Genomic DNA, 22,516 nt, shown 5'->3' on the forward strand with positions numbered 1-22,516 from the left:
TTTTTTCCCCCTCTGAGCAGTGGAGTGTTTGTGCATATGAACAGAATAAACATGAGCATGCAGCATCCATGTGTGCACACATGTCTTGTGTGGCCTACATGGGGATGACAGGACAGGACAGGTGTCAGGTTTCCAGAGTACAGCCTCGGAGAAAACCGTCCACATACCGTTAACAGCCCCGTGTTGAAACTACATATTTAGAAAGCATAAAGCTGTTAATAAGATCAATACAGACTGATCTGCCACTGACCCTGTTAAATAGCTTGCGCGCGAAAATCATGGCCTGGTGACGTAAGAGGGCGGGCTAAAGTTGTATCAACCACTGTTATCAAGGTAGCCCACAGGCGTCACGTCAAGACGGAAGTGAGGCGGTCTGTCATCAAAATAAAACGATACACAAGCATAAATAATACCACAACAACTCACTTTCCCCACTTTTTGATTACGGATCCAGTTTTAAAGGCAGTGAATTTTTCTAAAGAAATTTCTACCGGATATCCGATTGAAAGAGTGCTGAGCACTGTGCACAATGTAAGGTGGCAAAGAGAAGGGAAAACATCTACAGACATTCAGACAAGATGGGTAGAAATCATACATTTTTTATTTTTTTTCCCAAGAATGTGTAACCTGAAAACAAATGGTGTAGGAGAGGACACAGCCCTCAGATACTATGTTGCTAATGCAACTTAGGTGGGTAAATAGATACGTCTTAGTAATTATGGCAATGAAACGTTATGAAAGCACATGTTAGGAAGAAGAGTTACAATTAATAGATATTAAATTCTCTCTCGTGTTGGGTGTGTGTATGAAATGAAACATGATGGAGACATCCAGCGTGACTTTATTTTGAAAGGTCAATCCGGAAGTGTCATGCCCTCACTCTGACTAATATCGATTTATAAAGTAACTCTAGGCTCCAAATAGCTAGCCAGCTAGCCGAAGGAGGCTAGTTTCTCTCCTTCTCACAAAATTGGGTCGACAATAAGCTGTTTCTAAAATTACTAATGCAGATATACTACTCCTGCTCTCAGTAAATCTTTGGGATTGACCGCTTGCCTCCCAAATGCCGGGTTGTGAAGAAACGGATGCGTTTTAAAACAGCGGAATATACCGGCAGTAGCAGCAAACTGTAGCCGGCTACTGATAGCAGTTAGCTCCGGGAGTACAGCAAGTTAGGCGGCTGGCTAGGAAACCATTACTGTAGAGGCGGCTTCAGACCGCCGGCTGCCGAGCTACCTGTGTCAGTCAGTTGCCATAATAGGTAAGAAGGCTTTTGTTTGCTACTTATTCTGTTTTTATAGTATCTCCTGCTCCAGAACTTGTGGCACAGTTTTTACGAGAGGTGAGCAACTTGTTTTGCGCCATGTCAACGGTGGGAAAAAAAAATAACAAGCCTGCTAACGCTGGTACTGTCAGTGTGTTGAGTTAGCAGGCGAGCTAGCCGATATCTTTACTTGGCTCTATACTTTTATGTCAGAATACCGGAATATTGTCAAAATATAGTGCGTTTCTGACGCCGAATATACAAGATAGTGCGCCGTTTCAAAATTATTCAACAACTGTGAAGATCTTAGCTGTAGAAGAGCTTTTAACAGTGTTTTAAAACTGTAAATATGGCTGACATTTTACTCTCGAAATAAGGACACTGATCTGTTGAGACCGTTGTATTCTTGAAGCTGATTGGCTCTGGGGCCCGTCAGTCAAACTTTCCCGACAGCTGATTGGATGTATCCGTTGTGTTGTGGCTAGTGATAGTAGTTGCCAACAGTTAATGAGATAAAGTCGAGAATAATCTACAGACAATTTTTCTTTTCTTAACCGATCGTGTTTGTTTTAGACGGTGAATGTTGATCTCCTCGGGGCGACAGCTGGAAAACTGGCAATGCAGTTTGTCTGCACAGTTTAGTCCCCGGCAAAGAGTGAGAGTGCTGCAAGTTGAGGTGTGTGAAGGAATGTTTACGCTGCAGGTGATAGTCATGCCTAATAACACAGTGTGGCAACATACGAGGCATGACTGATATGTTTTTAAAGACTTAATAATGTCAACAAGTTTGAAGCAGTTAGCCTCCCTGTGTATCATTGTTACTGAAATTACATTCGTTTCTGTAGTACGTTAAATATTATACAGTGATCACAAGGGGAAATTAATCAGCAGAGAATAACTATAGGTTGGCAGGAATTTCAGTTTACTATATTTTTAGTTTAAAAATGGGACGTCCTAGTTTTGTAGCAAAGTACCAGTTTCTGTAAACTTACCTGCAAATGGTTGATCAGGTTAGATCCAGCTGTGGCCTTTACTCTTTACTTGTGTTGCAAATGACACATTGTTTGTTTATAACTTGCAGTCTAAAGTCAAGTTTGTTTACTAAAGTCTCTGTTGCCCTCTCACAGCACCAACCCTGTGGCAGCCCGCCAGCTGCAGTAAATCAAATACAGATACTGTCATCCCCCCAGTCTGTTAAGAGAAAGGAAGAATTTCTGATATTCTCCTATAGGCCTTAGTTCTTCCTTTATGATAATTGCAAAATATTAACACCATATTTTGAAAATAACTTTGCGTTAGGACTGCAAAAAGGGATTACAGAATGTGTCCCATGGGACTTAAAAAGGAGAAATAATGGCAGAACATTTTCATTATCATGTATATTCTTGTGCAATATGCAAAATATGTTTTTGCTTTGATAATAATTTCCAGGCTGATATCACAGATTTCTCATATTGTTTTGTTTTCTGTCAACCACCAGGAGGGAAATTGTGATCAGTGGCCTATGAGGAAGCCACGTCGAAAAGGCCAGGTGGCTGGAGGAGGAGGAGGAGGAGGACGAGGGGGAGGGGGAGGCGGAGAGGGAAGAGGCAGAGGACGAGGCGGCGGAGGAGAAGATGTCAAGAAGTCCAATGGGACAGTTGGCGGGCGGGGGGGTGCTCGCCAGCGGTCTCCCTCGCCTTACAGCCTCAAAGCATCTCCCAGCAGAGAGACCCTGACCTATGCCCAGGCCCAGAAGGTGGTGGAGGTGGAACTTGATGGTAGGCTTCACCGCATTTCCATTTTGGATCCCCTGGAGGTCATCACCGAAGACGAGATGATGGCTCAGGACATTAGTGAGTGTAACAGCAACAAGGAGAACAGCGAGCAGTCGTCATCTCCCACCAGCAGTGCCCGTAAACCCGTCACGCCCCGAGGACGCAGGAAAGACTCCAAATCTTCCTCCATCAAGTCGCCGCCACCTTCAAAGAACCACTGCCCCAGTTCCCAACCACAAACACCCGAAAAGACACACACAACACACCACCACCACATGACCCTCCCTGAACCCAAGTATCGCGTGCTAGAGACCTTCAGGCCCGTGGAGGCGCCGCCGCTGCCCACGGCGTATTACCGTTACATTGAACGTTCAGCAGAGGAGCAGGAGGGCGAGGCAGAGTACGACATGGACGAAGAGGACACCGCCTGGCTGGAGATGGTCAACGCTGGCCGAGGGTCGGAGGGTTACTCCACTGTTTCACAGGACACCTTTGAGCTGCTGGTGGACCGGCTGGAGGAGGAAGCGTACCGGGAAGCCCGCAGCCGGGCGCCCTCTCAGAGCGCTGTCGATGACGATGCCTTCTGCTGCGTGTGCCTGGACGACGAGTGCCTCAACAGCAACGTCATCCTCTTCTGCGACTCCTGCAACCTGGCGGTGCACCAGGAGTGCTACGGAGTGCCCTACATCCCCGAGGGCCAGTGGCTGTGCCGCTGCTGCCTCCAGTCCCCTCAGAAACCCGTCGACTGTGTTCTGTGTCCGAACCGCGGCGGCGCTTTCAAACAAACGAGCGACGGCCGCTGGGCACACGTGGTCTGTGCCATCTGGATTCCTGAAGTCTGCTTTGCCAACACGGTTTTTCTTGAACCAGTAGAGGGGGTCAATAACATTCCCCCGGCGCGCTGGAAACTGACCTGCTACCTGTGCAAGCAGAAAGGCCGCGGCGCATCCATTCAGTGCCACAAGGCCAATTGTTACACCGCGTTTCACGTCACATGTGCTCAGCGCGCCGGCCTGTTCATGAAGATCGACCCGGTGCGAGAGACGAACGTCAACGGGACCATGTTCTCCGTTAAGAAGACTGCGTTCTGTGAGGCCCACTCGCCACCGGGACAGGAAACGTTATCAGACGAGGAGAATGAAGGACGAGTGGTGGGCAGCAGAGGGAGGGCGAGCAGAGGACGGAGCGCCTACACGGAGGGCCCAACCACACCGAAAAAAGGCAGAAAATCTGACGATGACGGCAAAACGGATAAAAAGAAAGGGAAGAAGAGAACCGAGTCGACAGACCAACAAACTGCTTCGCCACAAGTGACGGTGCCTCAGATCCCCACGAGCAGGTCAGCTTTTCTTTTACTAGTTTTACCTGTAGGGTTGTTGCCAAACATCTGACCAAGGTGGTTTTCATCAGTCACCAGTCATGTTGACGGCACAACAACCAACCTGCATCTGTCTCTGTTGTACAGGCTGAATATCATCTGCAAAGGAATCATCTTCCAGAGAAAAAACCAGTTCATGCAGAGGCTGCATAGCTACTGGTTACTGAAGCGTCAGTCGAGGAATGGCGTGCCGCTGGTCCGGCGTTTGCACTCTAACATCCAAACCCAAAGGAATACTGAACAGGTCAGGACAGGAAACAAACTTTCATCCTGTGATAATTACATCTTTTGTGATTTTTATTTGGCGTGTTGATCTGTCTCTCAATAGCTAATTGATTTCAGATACATTTCTGTTGCCATATATGTTCAACAGAACCCTTAAAATGTTTTGTATCTTGCAGCCTGAGGTGGATGAAAAGGTCTCCGCAGCAAGAGAGGCGCTGAGATATTGGCAGAAGCTTCGGCACGACCTTGAAAAAGCTCGGCTGCTGGTGGAGCTCATCCGCAAGAGGGAGAAACTCAAACGAGAGCAGGTAACAAACAACAATGAGGCTCACAAGTTGACACAGGCACGGAGACTTCTCTCACTGCATTTGCTATTTGAGCTTGTCAATTCACCATTAAAGCAGAAGTAAGTGATATATTTGTGTTAATATAAGTCTTAAATAGTTATATCTTCCGACAGCAATCACTTACATAGAGTGTTTGGACCGAAACACGGGTCTCTCAGTCCCTCTGCTCTGCTCTGAGCCGAGGAGAAAACATTTATCGTATCCTACAGTTTTTATCCAATGAGGAGAGAGAACAGCATGCAGGGCTGTGTGTGCAGCCAAGGAACGCCGTGAATGTGGTGACGTAGGGACGAGGACTGTTATGGTGCGTTCAAGGAAACTCGTATTTTTCCGACCGTGAAGTGGTACCAGTTCGATCTGGTACGAGTTCACCGGTCGGAAGTTACGAGTGGCCGTTATAGTGACTTTCACCGGTAAAACAGGTCGGAAAAACACGAGTGGGTTGCCTGAAACGCTACAAAGTCGTAAGTTGTGACTTGAAGCTGTAATTTACGATTTCAAAAGCCTGCCTGGAACGCAGCATTAGCGAAAACGACCAGACCACTTACTTCTGCTTTAATTAATTTTTTTTCCAAATGCACAAAAGCCTATATTTAGAATTCAGCACCTCAAGGCTGATATTTTAAAGTAGTAAAGATGTAAACCAGTTACTTTTTAGGATGTCCTTAAATGTACTCTGGTGTCTGAGATGGCATTACCAGGAGGAAACTAAACAAAGACCCTTTTAAATGTGAAGGCCATCTGGATTGACAGTCATTCATGCACTGGACAGACAGTTGTCTGTGGGTGTTAAAATCTAATTCTGGTTGTCACTGGTCCTCCGTTTGATTTAATCGTGCTTGGACACACGTTTGGTTTTTAAACATTACAGGATCCATCATGAAATATCACCTCACCGCGCATCGCTTCTCTTCACGCATGCAGCCTACACATATGTTAACATCAAATTCCCATTGTCGAACATCTGCAGGTCAAGGTTCACCAGGCAGCTCTGGAGATGCAGCTGACCCCAGTGCTGGTGCTGCTCCGCTCCACTCTGGACCAACTACAGGAAAAGGACGCAGCCGAGATCTTTGCAGAGCCCGTTAACATCAAGGAGGTCAGACACATTACATCACTGACACCAGACGCTCGCACACACTTTCTAAAGAGTTGCCGTGTAAGATGGCCCACTGGTTCAAGATATGTTTCTGTCCTCATACCTCAGTCCCACTTCCACAAAAGTATGTTTTATTTTGCTAGTGTGTGTCTGTACATAAGGAGTTATGTCTTGTCCTCAGGTCCCAGATTACCTGGAGTTCATCAGCCAGCCCATGGACTTCTCCACCATGCGCAAAAAGCTGGAGAGTCATGGCTACCGCTCGGTCGCTGACCTGGAGGTCGACTTCAACCTCATGGTGTCCAACTGCCTCCTCTACAACACCAAGGACACCGTCTTCCACCGGGCAGCGCTGCGTCTCCGAGACCTCGGTGGGGCCATACTGCGCCATGCACAACGACAAGCCACCAACACCGGCCTGGACCTGGACACCGGTATGCATCTGCCAGAGTCGCCACAGAAGAGAGACTTTTACAGCTGCACTTGGGAGGATGGTGAGTCACACACTTGTCTTTTGTTATTTTTAGGGATGTACCGATTGTGAAATTCTGGGCCGATACCGATACTGATGTTTAAAATAACAATTGGGCCAATGTTGACACCAATGTTTTTTTTGTTGTTGTTCTTTCCTCTTTTGTGCAAAGGAAACAAAGAAATCTTCATTACTCCTAAAAAAAAAGACATTTTCACTCACTTAATTTTAACAAATTGAACGTGCACGTGCGCTTTTGGCATCTCGGCAGAGTCACGTCCCCGCAAAAAAGAGAAAAAAACAGGCTTCTCCTCTGAGTCAGCACAATATGCCACATAACAGATAAACATCAGCCGCTTCAATCAGTATTTTCTGGTGGCCAATGGCAGGTAATGAGGCAAATATTGGCTGATATCGATGTTCAGTCGATGCATTGGTGCATCCCCAGTTATTTTGAATGGCAGAACGCAGATCCTGTTTGACTCTGATGTGTTTTATATTGTGCATCTGTGAATACTGACATTTAGTTTTTATGATGAATTTGTCTTCAAGGAAGTCAGAGGGCTGAGATTTGAGAAGCTGTCAAGAGGGGGGGGGGCTCATACCTGTTTAGATGGTTCATAGTTTTTATTTTTGGAAATCTTCACCGTTCCTATTTGGATTTGTGATTTTTGTGGCAATTTAGTTGTGTGTCTTACTCTTTGATTAATTTGCTCGTCGGTTGCTGTTTAATTATCGCAGATGTAACGTTGTTCAAGGCAGGTGCAGTGCATATGGAGACGATGTAGAAAGTTGGACCATTTTGTCAGTATGTAATTGATATGTGGATCAGGGATGAGTCTGTAACAGGTAGTGAATTCATTCATGGCCAGTTAGTTTGGTGGAGGGCATTTGCAGTGGATTCTTGTGGATTTTTTTCCCCATTTTCAAGTGCATTTGTATCTGTGAAAATCATGCTATTTTCACCATTAGCCTGACCCCTGTTCGTTGTGTCCAGTTGACAGCGTGCTGGACCCGGACAACAGGCTTCACATGTCGGTGGAGGAGCAGCTGAAGGAGCTGTTAGAAAAGCTGGACTTTGTCAGCTCCATGAGATGCAGCGGCGCCCGGACCCGACGCATCCGCCTGCTCCGTCGCGAGATCAACAACATCCGCTACCGGCAGGGCCAGCACCCCCGCCACAGCCTCCTGAACGGACACCTGAAGGAAGAGGACGAGGAGGAGGAGGAGGAGGAGGACAAAGACACCAAGGCGGACAACGGCCTTTCGTCTTCAGACAAAGGTGGGTGATGAGAAACCACCGACCTCTCAGCAGTATGAATTTTGCCAATGTATGAACCATTTAAAAAGAAAAAAAAAAATAGCCACTTTTTTTTCAATGAGACCAGTTGTGAACATGAGCTAACGGAACATTGTCCTCAGGTAATTGAGCCAGGGTCCCCCCCACGCACCAACCCCAACCACCCCACTGTCTCCAGTCTAGTAAGTAGGGGCCCACAGAGTCTCGTTAGCCATGGCTGCCTCACAACTCCTCTCTCCCAGTGCACTCTATGTCTGCACCTCTTTTATACATCACTCATGGACTCACCACTTCTCCATTGGCCACGTACAGTCATGCCATACCATCCCACTTACTACAGGCTAGTCCAGTCAAAACAGTGTTGTCACCGTAGAGGAGGGCGGCAGAGCACCTGTGGTCTGTGTCAGTTTCGTCATACAACGCCGCCATGTTACCATGTCGCCGGTTTACAGTTGTGAGAGCAAAAGTTATTGATTCACTCGTCTTGACAAGGTCTTCCATATCTGCAGAAAAAACCTCAACTCCCTTTGGACTGTGGTTAGATTCTTAGAGCGAGATGTTAATCATTACGGAGTGACACCATTTTCCAGTGTGAATACTACACCACCACATCACACTACATACTAAGTGGACATTCATTTCAATTAAAGTGCGGAGTGAAACGGAATTTCATTTTTTTCTCCTCTCATCTTCCAGAAGACCTCAAATCCACTTCGCCACCAACACTGGAACCCACTGGGCCGGCACCTCCTCCGCGACAGGGGGACGCACCGCTGGAGCCCCCCACCCTGCGGCCTATCACAGGGGAGCCCCAGTCCCACAGCTGGCCCTGCAAGCGCCTAAAGATGGACAGTGACCTCTCAGACGCCGCCACAGAGAACATTAATTGCACTAAAACGCAGGAGCGGCCGGGCTCGCCGCCTCCCAGTTTGCACAGTGAGGGGCGGGCGGTGGCCAATGGCCTGCCGGAGCTCAGCGCCCCCCCGCGGCCCACCACGGGAGGGGTGGGACGACGGACCTCCGTGTTATTCAAAAAGGCAAAAAACGGAGCAAAGTTGTTCAGAGACAGAGACAATCCCGTGGTGAATGGAAAGGGGCCGCAGGACGACAACACGGTCAGCGCACCCACCGCACCCAGCTCCGCAGCCAGCACCCCATCCTCCACACCTCTGTCCACTCCATCCAAGACCCCACAGAAAAGCCCCGGACCCCCAACTCTCAACGAACAGTGGACCCCCATTCGAGACACGTGCTCCGACGGTGAGCTGGAGAAGACGCCAAATCATGCACTGGAAAGTGGTAAGCATCTTTAAATCCTTTAAATTTCAGATCCAATCTTCTTGGCTAATATTTGGTATGAGCCACCAGTTGATTGGTTTATATAAAACTATAACGATGTCGGTCAAAAAGGATGTGAAGGAATTAGGACTGCCACGATTGGACGACTAGTCACGATTATGTCGACTATTAAAATCGTTGACAACTAATTTAATAGTCGACACGTCGTTTTTGTTTTTTTTTTTACTTTGTTTTTCACTCAAAACTGCTGCAGCACCTTCCACACCCGCAGCCGCAGCCGCAGCCACCCACCACACACACACACACACGTGCACTCACTCACTCAAGGTGAGTTAGTACAGGTGTTCTCTCTTTTCTCTCTCTACCTCTCTTGTCCGTCATCAAGCGGCACCGGTGTAGCCCCTCCCAAAGCCACCCCCCACCCCCCCTCCGCCGCCGCCACCCATCTCTCTCTCTCTCTCTCTCTCTCTCTCTCTCGTCTGTCATTTTAAATGAGAAGCGATACTAGGAGCGGTACCGCCGGTCCATCGTTTTAAATCACGGACTGAAAAACAGCCGTTCGTCAGTTAAAAATAAGATCGCTTCCGGTCACAGCGGTCCTGGTCACGTAATGAGCGCTCATCTTAACGAGGAAGTCTTCTCTCCCGGCGTCAATAGCTTCCCATCACAGTCCGCACCTCGCAGAGTTTGAACTGCACCTCAGTTTCACTTGTTTTCATTTGACAGAGTTTCACACAGAACTTTCTGGTGGAGTCTTTCCATGTTTCTCCTTCTGTGACAGTAAAAAGGGACATTAACATTTTTTCAGACAAGACGATTGTCTCAAACTATTCGATTTTTTTTTAACAGAACGACTATTATTTACACTGAGCACAAAATGTAGGCTACTTTTGTTATATTTGAGTGAGACCAAAACATTTTATTGTGAATAATTCCCTAGTTTCAGGTGTCCACCTCATTTTATTCATATGATGCCAGAGACAAATGAAGGAAAGAAAAACCTAAAAAACCCTAAGTATTTATTTTGGTGTTGTTTAGGCCAGTGCCTTGTCCTTATTTTACTCAGCTGTTTGCACTTTATGCTACAGTTAAAGCTGCATATTTCATTAAAAGTTTAATGAACTATCATCTTAATTGTCTCTATTTTAAGTTAGCATATACCTTAAACGCTGAAAGCTAATGATGGTTATATCCACCTTTTTCCGAACGTCAAAAACGTAGCCTGTTTTGCCGGTTTTGCTCTTCCGGTGGAAGTTTACGTTTCCATGGTTTCGGTAATCGTGGTAAATGCATGGATTCCCCCCCCCCCCCCCCCCCCCCAATGAAAATCTGTAAAACGCATGGATCATCACACCAGCTTTTAACAGTGGATATCACACAAATTGACATCCGTGTTAAAAGCCAGCGTTAATAGATCCATGCGTCTACCGCAAATATGACAACGACTGAAAACCATGGAAACGTAAACGTACAATTCCACCAAACCGGCAAAACCGGCTTCCGGGTTTGCCCATAGATGACGTTCGGAAACTTGTGGATAAGAGCAGCTGCATGCTGGTGCGATAAGCTGTATGTTTTACATTCAATTTACGCATGATCCAATTAGTCGACTAATCGAAAAAAATAGTCGGTGACTAGTCGACTATCAAAATAATCGTTTGTGGCAGCCCTAGAAGGAATGCACAAGTTGTTCTAGTGCTGTTTGTTTCCCATGAGATGAAGCTGCATTTTTTTTCATCCCTCAGCAGTCGTCAACTCATTGTTATCCGCTTTTGTTTTCATTGTTATCTGTTTATCACTTCAGGTGAACAAGCTAGTTCTGATCATTTTAAACTCATCAGGCTTTAGTTTGATTAACTTTCGTATGTCCTTCCTTTGTCTTTTCTTCTCTCGTATGATGTGATGCTGCATGGTTGTTATCACCGGTCCTGATCAGACCTTGTGTTAACAACATGCGTCTTGAAGGATCTGATCTAGTTAAAGGAGACATATTTGTCCCTTTTCCACAAATCACAATAGTTCCCAGGTGTCTTAAAGACATGTCTGTGACATGCTTTGGTCAAAATACCCCAAAGATCAAACATCACAGCTCTTTTAATCCACTCAAAACAGCCCTGTTCAGAACAGCTGGTGTCAGTGCCTGTCCCTTTGAATGCAAGTGAGCCACTGCTCACCCCACCCTGCCCCCTCTACCGGTACCGGTACTCACAGGTAGGGGTGGTATTATGCAAATTTGAAAACAAATTACGTTCATTGTATGACAACTGAGGGAACAGCTCATAAAACCACATGGATTTCAACTTCTGGAGCCTGCAAATTACAGATTTAACACACAAAACACCCAAATACATGTTAACAAGCCTTCAAAAAGTGATATTTCCATAAAATGTCGCCTTTTAGGTGTAGAGATCGGTCCTACTCACCTGATGTGCTCTGACACAGTCTAACTGGTCTCAACACAGTTTCATAAGCAAAGAGAACATTATATTTCAATGACGCAAATCTTCTCTCTTTTTAAAGCTGCTCTGTCTGTGTCTCGTGTTTCATTGTGACTGAGCAAAGACTCATAACGTCCTCTTTCTCTGTGTTTCCTTCTGGTCTCTTTACTGTTTTGATGTGGATCTCTTCTCACTTTCAGGACTGACGAACGGCTTCAACAAGCACAAAGATGGTGGCTCCGATGCTGAGTACAGCCCTTGTCCAGTCCTTCATAAAGAGATGTAAGATGTGATGTGTCTGCTGTTATTTCTTGTCTGCTTTAAGTGATGATTGATGAACCCTAAGCTAATACGATGTGCTGTCTGTCTTACAGCAGCTCACCACCTAAACGCAGCCTTGGGAAACCAGCTCTCTCCAAAGTTCCCTTCATGGAGATAGTCAATGGAGACTCAGATTACACCGGTATGCTTCCTTGTTTTGTTTTGCTTTCTTTAGTTAATTTGTTTTGGCAGAAAACAATTTAATTGGGTTTTGTTTTTTTACTTGTGCACAAACTGTAATCTGCTCTGAATTTTATGTTGTGTGTCCACATGGTAAAAAGAATCAGCTCCTAAAAGGAAGAAATTTAAGTGTCTTATTTTTGGTCTCATGAATGTGTCTGTCTGCACATTTTTGCAACACACAACATCCTCATTACCTGTTGGCCCTGAGAAACTGTATCCACTGTATCTGTGTGGGACTCACTGGTCCTTAAAAAATGAAAAATAGATTTTCCCAGTGTGAAATGCCAAATATGTGTCAAAATCAATATATAGTTTCTTTTCTTACAGAACATGTCTGTTGCTTTGTTTCAGGGAATGGCAGCCAAACATCAGAGGATGAGACGGAGCTGGAGCCTTTGGATCTGGTTTGGGCCAAATGTCGAGGATATCCCTCCTACCCTGCTCTGGTGATCTATTATTATTGAAGCTTCACCTTCAGTCACTGCATACACTGTTTGTAGTGTTTGTTTTTCTTGTTCTGTTTTGCTGCTTTGTTAATGGCTAAGAGGGATGATAATAAACTTTAGTTTGGTGTAGCTTTTAAAACACGCAGCTTCCACCAAACTATATTTTGATAAGTTGAAATGAAACACTCGAGGTTCCCTCAGTTTAGGAGCAAAGCTGACTCTGACTGTGTGTTTGTTCCAGATCATCGACCCAGAGATGCCCGAGGACGGCCTGCTGCACAACGGGGTTCCCATCCCTGTCCCACCCAAAGACGTCCTCAGGTTGGGGGAGCAGAGACAGGAGGAGACCAACGAGAGGCTCTACCTGGTGCTTTTCTTCGACAACAAGCGAACATGGTGAGTTTGAAATGTGGATTATGACCACCAGTCCAACCTGCCTCTGCAATGTTACATAATTAATCTACTTTCCCCAAGATGCTATAAATTGTTTCAATCTATCATCATCACTCGTGTTCAGAGACTAACAGTCCACATCTGCTGTTGCAGGCAGTGGCTCCCACGTGACAAGGTGACACCGTTGGGCGTGGACGACACGGCGGACAAGCTGCGCATCATGGAGGCCCGCAAGTCCAGCATCCGCAAGTCTGTCCAGGTGGCGTACGACCGTGCCATGATCCACCAGAGCCGGGTGAGCCACAGCCAGGGCTTCGTGGCTTCCAACTACCTGTAGAGGGCGAGTGTGAGCCCACACTTGAGCGTCTCTCTCTCTCTCTCTCTCTCTCTCTCTCTCTCATTGGTCTTAAAGCAGCAGGTGGACGGGGCGAGTCCTCCTGCAGGTTGAATCTGTAATTCACACTCTGGTCTGAAGAGGTTGCTATGGCAGCACAGAGTCCTGGACTTGTAGTCCGTTACCAAACCACTAGTGTCTGACACCAGGAGCGATGGTGTTCGCCTCGATGCCGTTGAGGATGAGGACGGAGTTGCACCCAGCCAGGACTGTACGGAGGCGTCGGCTCGCTCCACGTGGATGTGTTGAGGTCGTGTGTCCGGATCAAGCGTAAAAGAATTCCCCTCTATTTTGTTTAATGCTACTGCCAAGGAAACAAATAGTCAGAAAAGAGATTTGACATTTCTATGAACCACAGAAGACGAATGAATGGATCACTGCCATCTTTTATACAATAGCTTTTTACATTTTTAAACTTTCTTTTACAAAGACACTTGTATATTGAAAAGGCACACTTTGTGTACATATGTATGTGTATTATCAAACCCAATTTAATTTAATGTTGCTGTTTTTAAAAATGCGTATTTCAATCAACCCACACAGGGCAAAACGAGGCTGTGTATATTTGTGGAGAGAAAATAATTCCTGACTTGCTGCAGTGTACTAAGGTTGTCTTTGATGTAATTTCATTGTGCTGTGCGTGTGTGTGTGTGTGTGTGTGTGTGTGTGTGTGCGTGTGTGTGTACATTCAGAGCATACAACACAATGAGCCGTTGTTCTTTATATTTGAATTCTCTTTTTGATACAGAGAGAAATAATTTATTTATGGAAGACAGAACTATAGAAATAAAGCTATATTGGTTAAAGATGAGAATGAAATTTTATTTAAAATAATGGAGTGAGGTTTTAAAGAAGAAAAATCAAAACATGCAGCCAACATTTTAACAGATGAATTTCACGCTGGGTTTGATGTTTGAACCAATCGCCATCATTCACTGTTTAACCCCCCACCCCCCAGAAGATTCTATTTATTGTCAAGAGCCCCATTTTATCAAATGGAAAAATACACCTTTATAAGCTTGTACTACCTGCATATTTTACCTGCTCACCAAATATTTTGTCTGAACCAGTATTTCCTCATTTTGGGAAATCAATGCTCTATTAAAAGCCTTTTGGGATACTTAGCTGCAGCTGTGTGTCGTGGTTTACTTTTTAAAATTTAGTTGTTTTTTTTTTGTTGTTGTTTTTCCTCTGTCTGTGATGGCAACAGTCAGAGCAGCAGCCATGTTATGTTCACTTCGATGGTACAAGCATTCACAAGGATGTAAGAATGAACTGACTATTATGGTGACTGAAAGTCAACTGACTGTAAAGACTCCAGATCCACTGAACGTAATTGTTCACATTTGATACAATTTGCCAAAATGTTGAACTATCCCTTTAAAGAAAGATGTAAAGTAATTTCTCTGCTGAAACTGTGATTGTTTTCTCCTATTTATCAATTAATTTATCTATTAGAAGACTAACGGCATGTGCAGTATCACCATTACCACTGACCTCACCCAAATAACTGGTTTGTAATTAATTTAAATACTTAATCCATAATTTATTGTGAAAATACAGTCAATTCACACAGACATTTATCAATTTATAACTATAATGATCTACACACTCCTATCAATGTAGGAGGATTGCTTTATAAATGATGATTTAAGTATTTCATAATGCTTAATAGTCTGCTATTATTTCAAGGTGTTATTGGCATAACTGTTGTTGTTTTCACTGTTACAATTAACAGTCATCAGTATAAACTGCTGTTCGTGGTCTAGTGCTCTCTCCTCCCCCACCCCCCTGTAAAGAGCCAAGAGATGATACATATTATGAATTGGTGCTATACAAATAAAAGTTTAAAATTTTGACTAAAATGGGGAGGGATACGACCGCCAGGAGGCGATTTTTGAATGAGGTAATTCCTTTACTGACATTGATGAGCTGCAGTGAACACAACACAGGTTGGATTCTTGTTTTATTAAGTACTGCATGTGTACATGTTGGTTATAAACAACAGTTATAAAAAGACCTATAAACATTTCCCTGCTCAGACAAACTGCATCAGTCTATGAGCACGTGTCCGTCCCATCAGGAGCTCAGATTCAACGATGACCGAAGACCGCTGACGTGTGTGTGTCAGTCTTTCAGCAACAGGAAGTCAGGCGTGTCGATCAACACCGTGATCAATATCAGGTTACATTCTCAGAGGTGTGTGTGTTCACTCCGACCACCTGACTCCCTGGAGATGACAGTGACAGTGATGCTGCTCCTCCTCTCCTCCGTCAGGGCCCGGGCTGCTGTCTCATCAGGAGGAGGTAATTGTGACGGAGGGTCCGGAGCTCCGTCAGTCTCCCCAGCAGGCGACCGAACCTCTGCGGTCCCCCTCGTGCAGCTCCGGCCTGGGCCCCACACACCCTGGACAGTAGGTCCAAGATCAGCTCCTGCATTTTCTCAACACAGCTGGCTGCCTGCAGGGACGCCCGGTCTGCAGGACACAGTAGGACAGAGAAATCTTTGTGTTAATGTACAAACATCAATTTGACCTATTGACTTTTCTACAACACTACTGTGTGAGTGACGCTGAACAGCTGTGAAACATGACAGCACCTGATAAAGTCACAGTCGGTGAGTGAGTAAATCATTCACTGCAGGGCTGCAGATTGCTTTATACTGATTATTTGACTTGCAGGTGATTGGATCATTTCAAGCAGAGAGAGCACGGACAGCTGGTCTGACCTGAGCAGAGCAGGGCGGTGGCAGTGAGCAGGCTGTACTCGGCCTCCGTCACGCGCAGCGTCTTCATGCTGTGGAAGAAGTTGAGCACTGGGCCGAAGAGATCCTCACCGCCTCCTGATCACACCGGCCAAGAGGAAACACCTCATTCACTCTCAGTATGAAACAGTAACGTGACTGCAGTTCACCTCTCAGTGAGTGAGTGTATCTGGACTCACCTGAGCTGAGCGGTGAGCTGCTGTGGATGTTTTCCTTTGACTCTACGTTCCTCAGCCAGTTGTGTGTTGATGTAGTAAATAGCTGCAGAGCTGACGACAGAGAAACATGAATGCAAGTGATTAATGTAGATTTCTGTGAGTGATCTCTGTGTCTCCTCCTCCTCCTCCTCCTCCTGCTACTGGGTTTAATCACCTGGAATGGGACTCGCTGGGTTGTTGGAGAACTGCTGAGCTGAGAGCAGAAACATGACCTCCAGAGAGGAGACGGACAACAGAGAGCTCTGGTCTGAGAAGTCCAGGAGGTCAAAACCTGAAACCACAATTTCACAGCTCAGGGGACACTGCAAAGATATACAACACTGATTATAATAATTAATAATTCTTTAGCTAAGTGACTCATCATCATGTAGGAGCGCGTTCATGTACATGGTCATGCATGTAGGTGAGCAAATTATGAGGTGTATGTGTGAATAAAATGTATTTTAGTGTTATTGTATTGTGTAATATGATATGTCTATTTTTGATTATTCTATATCCTATATTTGATGTACAATTTTGTTCGTATGACATTTTCCATTCTCTCACTCACTGACCAAAGAACAGTTTGTCTATATTCTGTTTGTCTCTTCATGTAAGAAAAAAAATCAACTAAAAAAAGTCTAAATGAACGATGAACTCATCTCACTAACAAATTGTGCCCAGAAATATTCAACATTTCTGCGTCATAGAGCTTCACTGTGTCTGAAAACACTTTTTACTCCTGTTTGTCTTGAGGCTCAGTAAAACCCACAGATAATGGTGTTATCATATATAATATAGACCATTAGCTGATATGGTGAAAATAGCAATATTAAGTAATTATTATAGATCTTTATGATCTATCTATATGTTTATTTTACTTTTTTTAGGGGTTTTGTTTTGTTTTTGACCATGATATTGAACTCTGAATGAGAAATCTAACAGGTTTTTCGTCCGTGCCTTCAATCTGATTTGAGTACAGTCATGGACCTTGTGTCTGTCTCACCTGGCACTGTCCTGGCAAACTGCAGCAGTCTCTGCAGGTGTGGAGACACAACATCAGACAGGACGTCCCCCTCGTCTGCATACGGCCACTCAAACAGCTGATCACACACACAACATCATGAGGACAACATGGAGACATTTAATGTGCCTGTGGGAGATGTGATGTAATGTTTCCACGCTGTGACCTACCCTGCTGTGGCTGCCGCTCTGTGCTCTGTACAGTCGATGGGCCTCCACCATCCTGTCCACCATGTACTTCTGTTCTCGGGTTAAAGTGGGCGACACAGCCTGATGAAGTCAGTTGTGAACACACATAACAGGATTAAACCAGATTTTACACAAAAATTTCTGTTAATCCCATCATATAAAGTGTTAACTATCTGTGTGAAACTGTGTCATAATTGAAGCTATGCAATATCTATATCCATAAAATATTGTTGACCTACTCTACTCAAAGCTATTGATGTGAACCTGATGGTGGTGGTGATGGAAGAAAATCCGCAGACTCCACCATCAGAACCAAATTTAATTGTTATTGTGTTTTTAAAGGGATAGTTCAACATTTTGGCAAACTGGCCCATTGCCATAATCCCTATAGTTTTGGAGTCAGTTCGTTACCGTTATTTGTCGGTGCAAGCTGTTTTTAGAGCAGAGCCATGACCTGCTCAGAGCTACGCTATGGAGGGATTTCTTGGTTTCCCTCGTGAAACTCATCAAATACACAATCCAACAACTCAGAGACTGCTTGCTTACAATATACTGTGCTTTTATTGCAATATGGATCCCCTTGGGTCTGAAATAAAGAAATGAATATAGGGATTATGGCAATGGGCCAATTTGCCAAAATGTTGAACTATCCCTTTAAGATATTCATGTCAAAGGTGGAGCTGGAAACTCAGTTATGAATCCCCTGTGGTTCAAATGATTTGTGGAAGATGAGAAGAGCACCTGACACAGGACACAGGAGGAAGGCGCCATCACTCACCTGTCCCGGTAGTCTGCTGGTGGAGCTGACCCTCCTGCTGTCTGTGTTCTCCTCCTCGTCCTGTCCTCTGCTTTTCCCTCCTTTCCTCAGGCGTTTCGACTGACACTGCACCTCAGTCAGAAGACCTGAGGGGAAACATACATGTCCACACTGGTGTGTTTAGATTAAATTGAACACTTCACTTCATGCAGGTCGATCCATTCCAGACATGTCTTACACTCGGCCAGCATTCCCACGGCACGACACTTCCTCAGCCGACAGTCCTGGCACTTCCTCCTCATGTACATGTCCATCTCACAGCCGCCTCCGCTCTTACAGTGATAGACGGCATTTTTGGTCACACTACGCCTGAAGAAACCTACAGCACAGGTGGAGAAGGACCATTTGACGCTGAAGCAGAAGGTAGATGAATAAGAAGAACAGGTAAATGACAGCTGGGTGGGTGGGTGGGTGGGTGGTACCTTTACACCCTTCACAGGTGAGAGCGTTGTAGTGATACCCTGACGCTTTATCTCCACACACCACACACAGCTCATCCTGACCTCTGCTCTTCCCTCCCAACCCCATCCGTGACCTTCGTCCCAGAGATAGTCCCGCGACTCCGAGGCCCTGAGCCAGGACCCCGCAGTGCGGCTCTGGGCCGGGGTCGCAGGGGGCCTCCAGGCAGTGAGCGCTGTAGTGGTAGGGGGGGTGGCAGAGCTGTGTGGAGGAGGACGTGGAGGACGGGGAGGAGGTGGAGGAGGGCGGGGGGCTGTAGAGGGAGAAGGGGACGTTGGCAGTGCTGTACTGTTGTTGGCTGTACGGGAGCAGCTGGAGGTCGGGGTCCTGCAGGGGGTACCCCAGAGGGTCACCCAGCATGTCTGAAACAGAGAAGGACGGAGGTTCAGGAACTTCTGGAACTAAAGAAAACTAGAACATTTACCTCAAAAAACACAGTTTGGCCTCTTAAATACTTTTATCTCAAGACTACTGGAAGGAAATGTGTTTAGATTTGGCTCAAACATTCACTTGGACTCAAAGATGAACTGATTAGATTTTGGTAGAAAAGGTTAAAGGTCAAGGTCACACGACTTCACATTCTTATTATATGAGAATAATTCAGTAATATATCAGAAATTCCCTCTGCAATAATAAGAATAATTATGGCTCATAACTCAAACTCCTCTAAGACATTTCACGTCCAAATGTCTAAACCTCAGTGTGACATCATAATGTTCTTCAAAAACAAGAAAAAGGTTATTAATCACTGCTGAAGTAGAGACTGTGACCATATTTTCTGCTGCTTGTTACTGATTGGTGGAAGAAACAAGCACAATGAGCTGATTTTAAAAACACATGAAAAGGGAATTAAACTTCCTGTAGAGAAGAAAAAGATTTACTGCTCATCTCTATTAGAACAAAATGTTTGCAATATAAATTCTATCTAGTGACTTTCTTCTCAAACCCCATGAAAGGATCAACAACAAGTTCATCAAAACAACACTAGAATTTGAGTGCATCTCTCTCTTCAAACTGTCAGAAAGGAATCAACGGTCAATTATGTAAGAAATTTGACTGGAAATGAATCATCAATTTTTTTAAACAAGCCTTTTTGAGAGGACCATGGAATTGTTTTGAAGAAGCTGTAGGTAAATAAATTATATATGACAATATTAGAGCTTAAGCAGAGAAGCAGATCAGAGGCCCATGGCACAGGGAGTATAGGCACATTCTAGGTTTGAAATATTATATAAAAAAGAGGAATGGAAGAAGAGGGAAACCAGGAAGGAGGTACAGTATACATGTATAATAATGTAATGAAATTAACCTTTACTATTGCCGAATGAAAATGACACTTCCAGAGCCTAATTTGTAATTACCTAGGGCTGACCCAAAACCTCTACTGTACCCAAACAGCTGAATATCACATGTCTTCAAATTGATAGGTATAGTGATGCAGAGCAAAGAAACACATCGGACAAAAAATATACTGTATATACTGTACAGGGCATGCACCAAAAGAAGACTAACCAACTATTGGTTTTAAGAAATCCCTGGTTCCAAAAAACATATAAAATATTTAATATGATTGACATGATGATATCAAATTAAATAAAACTTTCTCTTGTGTCATTAAAGGATGCTCCTAACCAAAAACATAAAGATAAATCTTGTTGGCAGCATCAAGTTCAAATGCTAAGGTAGAGATAACACAGACTTGGGGGACTGAGGAGACTGATTGCCTTTGCGTGACCGAAACGTAATTTCCAGCGACACCATTACACCGCTGCGAGTCAAAGAGCGTCACAAGAATGTGGTCTGACGTGACTCGTGTGACTTCACTGCTTTTATGGCTCTTAGGGGAAACAATAAAAGGCCGGAGTGAGACCTTGTGAACTGGTCAGGCTGCTGAAACAGGATGCAGCTGACGGCTCCCACTGCCAGTTCAAACTGTTTTTGATCATCTACGCTGGACATGATGGTCACTCCGTGTTGTGACGGCTTTAGAAACATCTCTGAGTGTGGGTGAGCAGCTTGTGTTTTGCAAGTCCCATCTCTGCTGAGAAAACATGTGCGACCACTGGCTGCTTCGTAACATACAGCTGGACCACATGACGATTGGGACACCGTAAAGGCAGAGCCCACCCAACAGTTGGCGGTCTGGGGAGCACAGCAGATGGGAGATGCACTGATGGTGAAACACCAGGACGGATAATAAAATCTGTTTTCATGTGTTTGAAACTCCAAAACAAGTCCTGTAGCTTCGACACATTGTTATTTTAGCTCCTGGTTAAAAACTACTGGAACCTTCTCTTCCCATAATGCAACTCGGCATCAGGGCCTTTGACTGTGGCTTGGATACAACAAACTAAATTCATCACACACAAAGCAGTTTAGCTATTTATCTCAAAATGGTCTGTAGTAGGAATGAATTCTGGGTAAAACAAAATGGCCAGCTGAAACCGTGTTGACTCTCAGCAAATGTTTGTTGTCTGAGAAAGAAAGAAAGAAAGAAAGAGTTATTCCTAAAATCTGACATCTCTAATTCTTTTCATTATAACCCCGCCCCTTTCTGATAAAAGCCACGCCCCTACATTTGTAATCCAGGCTCCCTGATAAAAAGTCACAAAGCTCAGGCAGAGAAGAGATAACCCCAATGACCACTGATGGTTTGTAAATGAGGATGAGGCTACTGGGTCCAGTCAGATCGACTCAGGGCTTGTTTGCAGTTGGGCCGTGCACCTCAACCATCAACCATGAGGTGACACAGGAGTCAAAACAATATGAAAACTTTCACAGTTTCAACCTGACTCCGTTTTTTAGCTCAGCTTATTTTCAAAATGACAGAGAAACGCTCCAGATGAGATGCACCTCTGGTTTTCTACTCTCTGTTGTAACTTTAGGGCAAAATAAAAAATCATGCATGCTACTGTCATAATCGATCAGTCATCAATGTTCTGTCTTCATCGATCGAACCCTGATCACTGATCCAGTAAACAGGTACAACAGTACTATTCTACCTGACTGCATTGATGATGGTGGATGCACAGAGCTGCTGCATGTTTGATTTCATTGGACTGAACCCGTGTGTCAACAGAACCATCAGTTTTAAAGGACACTTATCGTCCCTCCCTTTGTCTCCCCTCTCTTTCGTTCTCTCTCCAGATGTTTCCTGTCTTCACCAGACTGTGACGGAGATGGGGTTTTTTTGGGAGGGGGGTCCTCGCTCTGTCGACGTGTGACAGAGCTGTGGTTCGTGCTGTTTGTAAACCATTTGAATGCTGTCTAAACACTCCTCGGCCTCCCTTCCATCCCACGCACGCTAGGGAGCAAAACAACACCAGCAAACTACCCCCCGTAGCAGTCCATCCACCCTCCCGCCCCCTCCTTAGGGCTGGAGGGGAGACAACAGGGGGAATTGTTGATGATACACTTCAGTATAAATAGATTGTCGGATGCACGCTCAGCCTCCCTGCGTGCTGTGAACGTAGCGCGCCAGCTCAACCTCCTCAGCCTCTCTTTCCTCCATCTCACCCAGAACTGGAAAGTGATGAATAAAAGCTCATGGATTCATGTTGAAAAGTTACAATGGATGCAGAGCAGGAGAAAAGAGCAACAAATCTAACTCAGTATAGTCAGGGCCGTTGCTAGGCATTCTGGGGCCCCTGAAAGAATACTAAAGTGGGCCCCTGACTTTTCCACTTTTTTTCTTAGACTACGTATGTATTATCATTTTTTATTTAGCCTACTTTGTTTTGATGCTAATGCAG

General features: G+C 45.0%; 2 protein-coding genes across 5 annotated transcripts in view; one reads left to right on the top strand and one right to left on the bottom strand.

Annotated features, from left to right (window-relative positions):
- Positions 1-885: 885 nt before the first annotated feature.
- Positions 886-14,440, top strand: brpf3b (bromodomain and PHD finger containing, 3b). 3 transcript variants are annotated; one of them, XM_085781264.1, is made up of 13 exons: positions 886-1,261; positions 2,745-4,360; positions 4,487-4,643; positions 4,801-4,932; positions 5,942-6,070; positions 6,252-6,564; positions 7,540-7,824; positions 8,539-9,141; positions 11,780-11,861; positions 11,954-12,042; positions 12,435-12,529; positions 12,771-12,925; positions 13,076-14,440. In XM_085781264.1, the coding sequence occupies exons 2-13, from the start codon at positions 2,769-2,771 to the stop codon at positions 13,257-13,259; spliced, it is 3,816 nt and encodes a 1,271-aa protein (XP_085637390.1). In that variant the 5' UTR covers positions 886-1,261; positions 2,745-2,768; the 3' UTR covers positions 13,260-14,440. The 3 variants fall into 3 exon arrangements, with proteins under 3 accessions (XP_085637390.1, XP_085637392.1, XP_085637391.1); XM_085781266.1 differs by having other exon boundaries at positions 11,957-12,042; XM_085781265.1 differs by having other exon boundaries at positions 8,542-9,141.
- Positions 14,441-15,269: 829 nt separating this feature from the next.
- Positions 15,270-22,516, bottom strand: part of nr1h5 (nuclear receptor subfamily 1, group H, member 5) — a 13,564-nt gene continuing 6,317 nt past the window's right edge. Inside the window, exons 3-11 of one of the 2 annotated variants that reach the window (XM_085781267.1) lie at positions 18,728-19,126; positions 18,484-18,624; positions 18,267-18,391; positions 17,471-17,569; positions 17,283-17,379; positions 16,452-16,568; positions 16,259-16,348; positions 16,044-16,157; positions 15,270-15,792 (exon numbers count right to left, since the gene is read on the bottom strand). In XM_085781267.1, coding sequence (XP_085637393.1) covers positions 15,590-15,792; positions 16,044-16,157; positions 16,259-16,348; positions 16,452-16,568; positions 17,283-17,379; positions 17,471-17,569; positions 18,267-18,391; positions 18,484-18,624; positions 18,728-19,126 — 1,385 coding nt within the window. In that variant the 3' untranslated portion in view covers positions 15,270-15,589. The remainder of the gene's footprint in view (positions 15,793-16,043; positions 16,158-16,258; positions 16,349-16,451; positions 16,569-17,282; positions 17,380-17,470; positions 17,570-18,266; positions 18,392-18,483; positions 18,625-18,727; positions 19,127-22,516) is intronic. The other variant, XM_085781269.1, reaches the window with a different exon arrangement.

The sequence above is a fragment of the Trachurus japonicus genome, chromosome 7, assembly GCF_045865225.1.
Source record: "Trachurus japonicus isolate A0001 chromosome 7, Traja_1.0".
NCBI lineage: Eukaryota > Metazoa > Chordata > Actinopteri > Carangiformes > Carangidae > Trachurus > Trachurus japonicus.

Excerpts from the sequence above, each read along its gene's own strand:
- brpf3b (XM_085781264.1), top strand. The coding sequence starts at position 2,769 with ATGAGGAAGCCACGTCGAAAAGGCCAGGTGGCTGGAGGAGGAGGAGGA. Across the intron at positions 7,825-8,538 it reads CCTTTCGTCTTCAGACAAAG|AAGACCTCAAATCCACTTCG; the intron begins GTGGGTGATGAG and ends CTCATCTTCCAG. Across the intron at positions 12,043-12,434 it reads TGGAGACTCAGATTACACCG|GGAATGGCAGCCAAACATCA; the intron begins GTATGCTTCCTT and ends GCTTTGTTTCAG.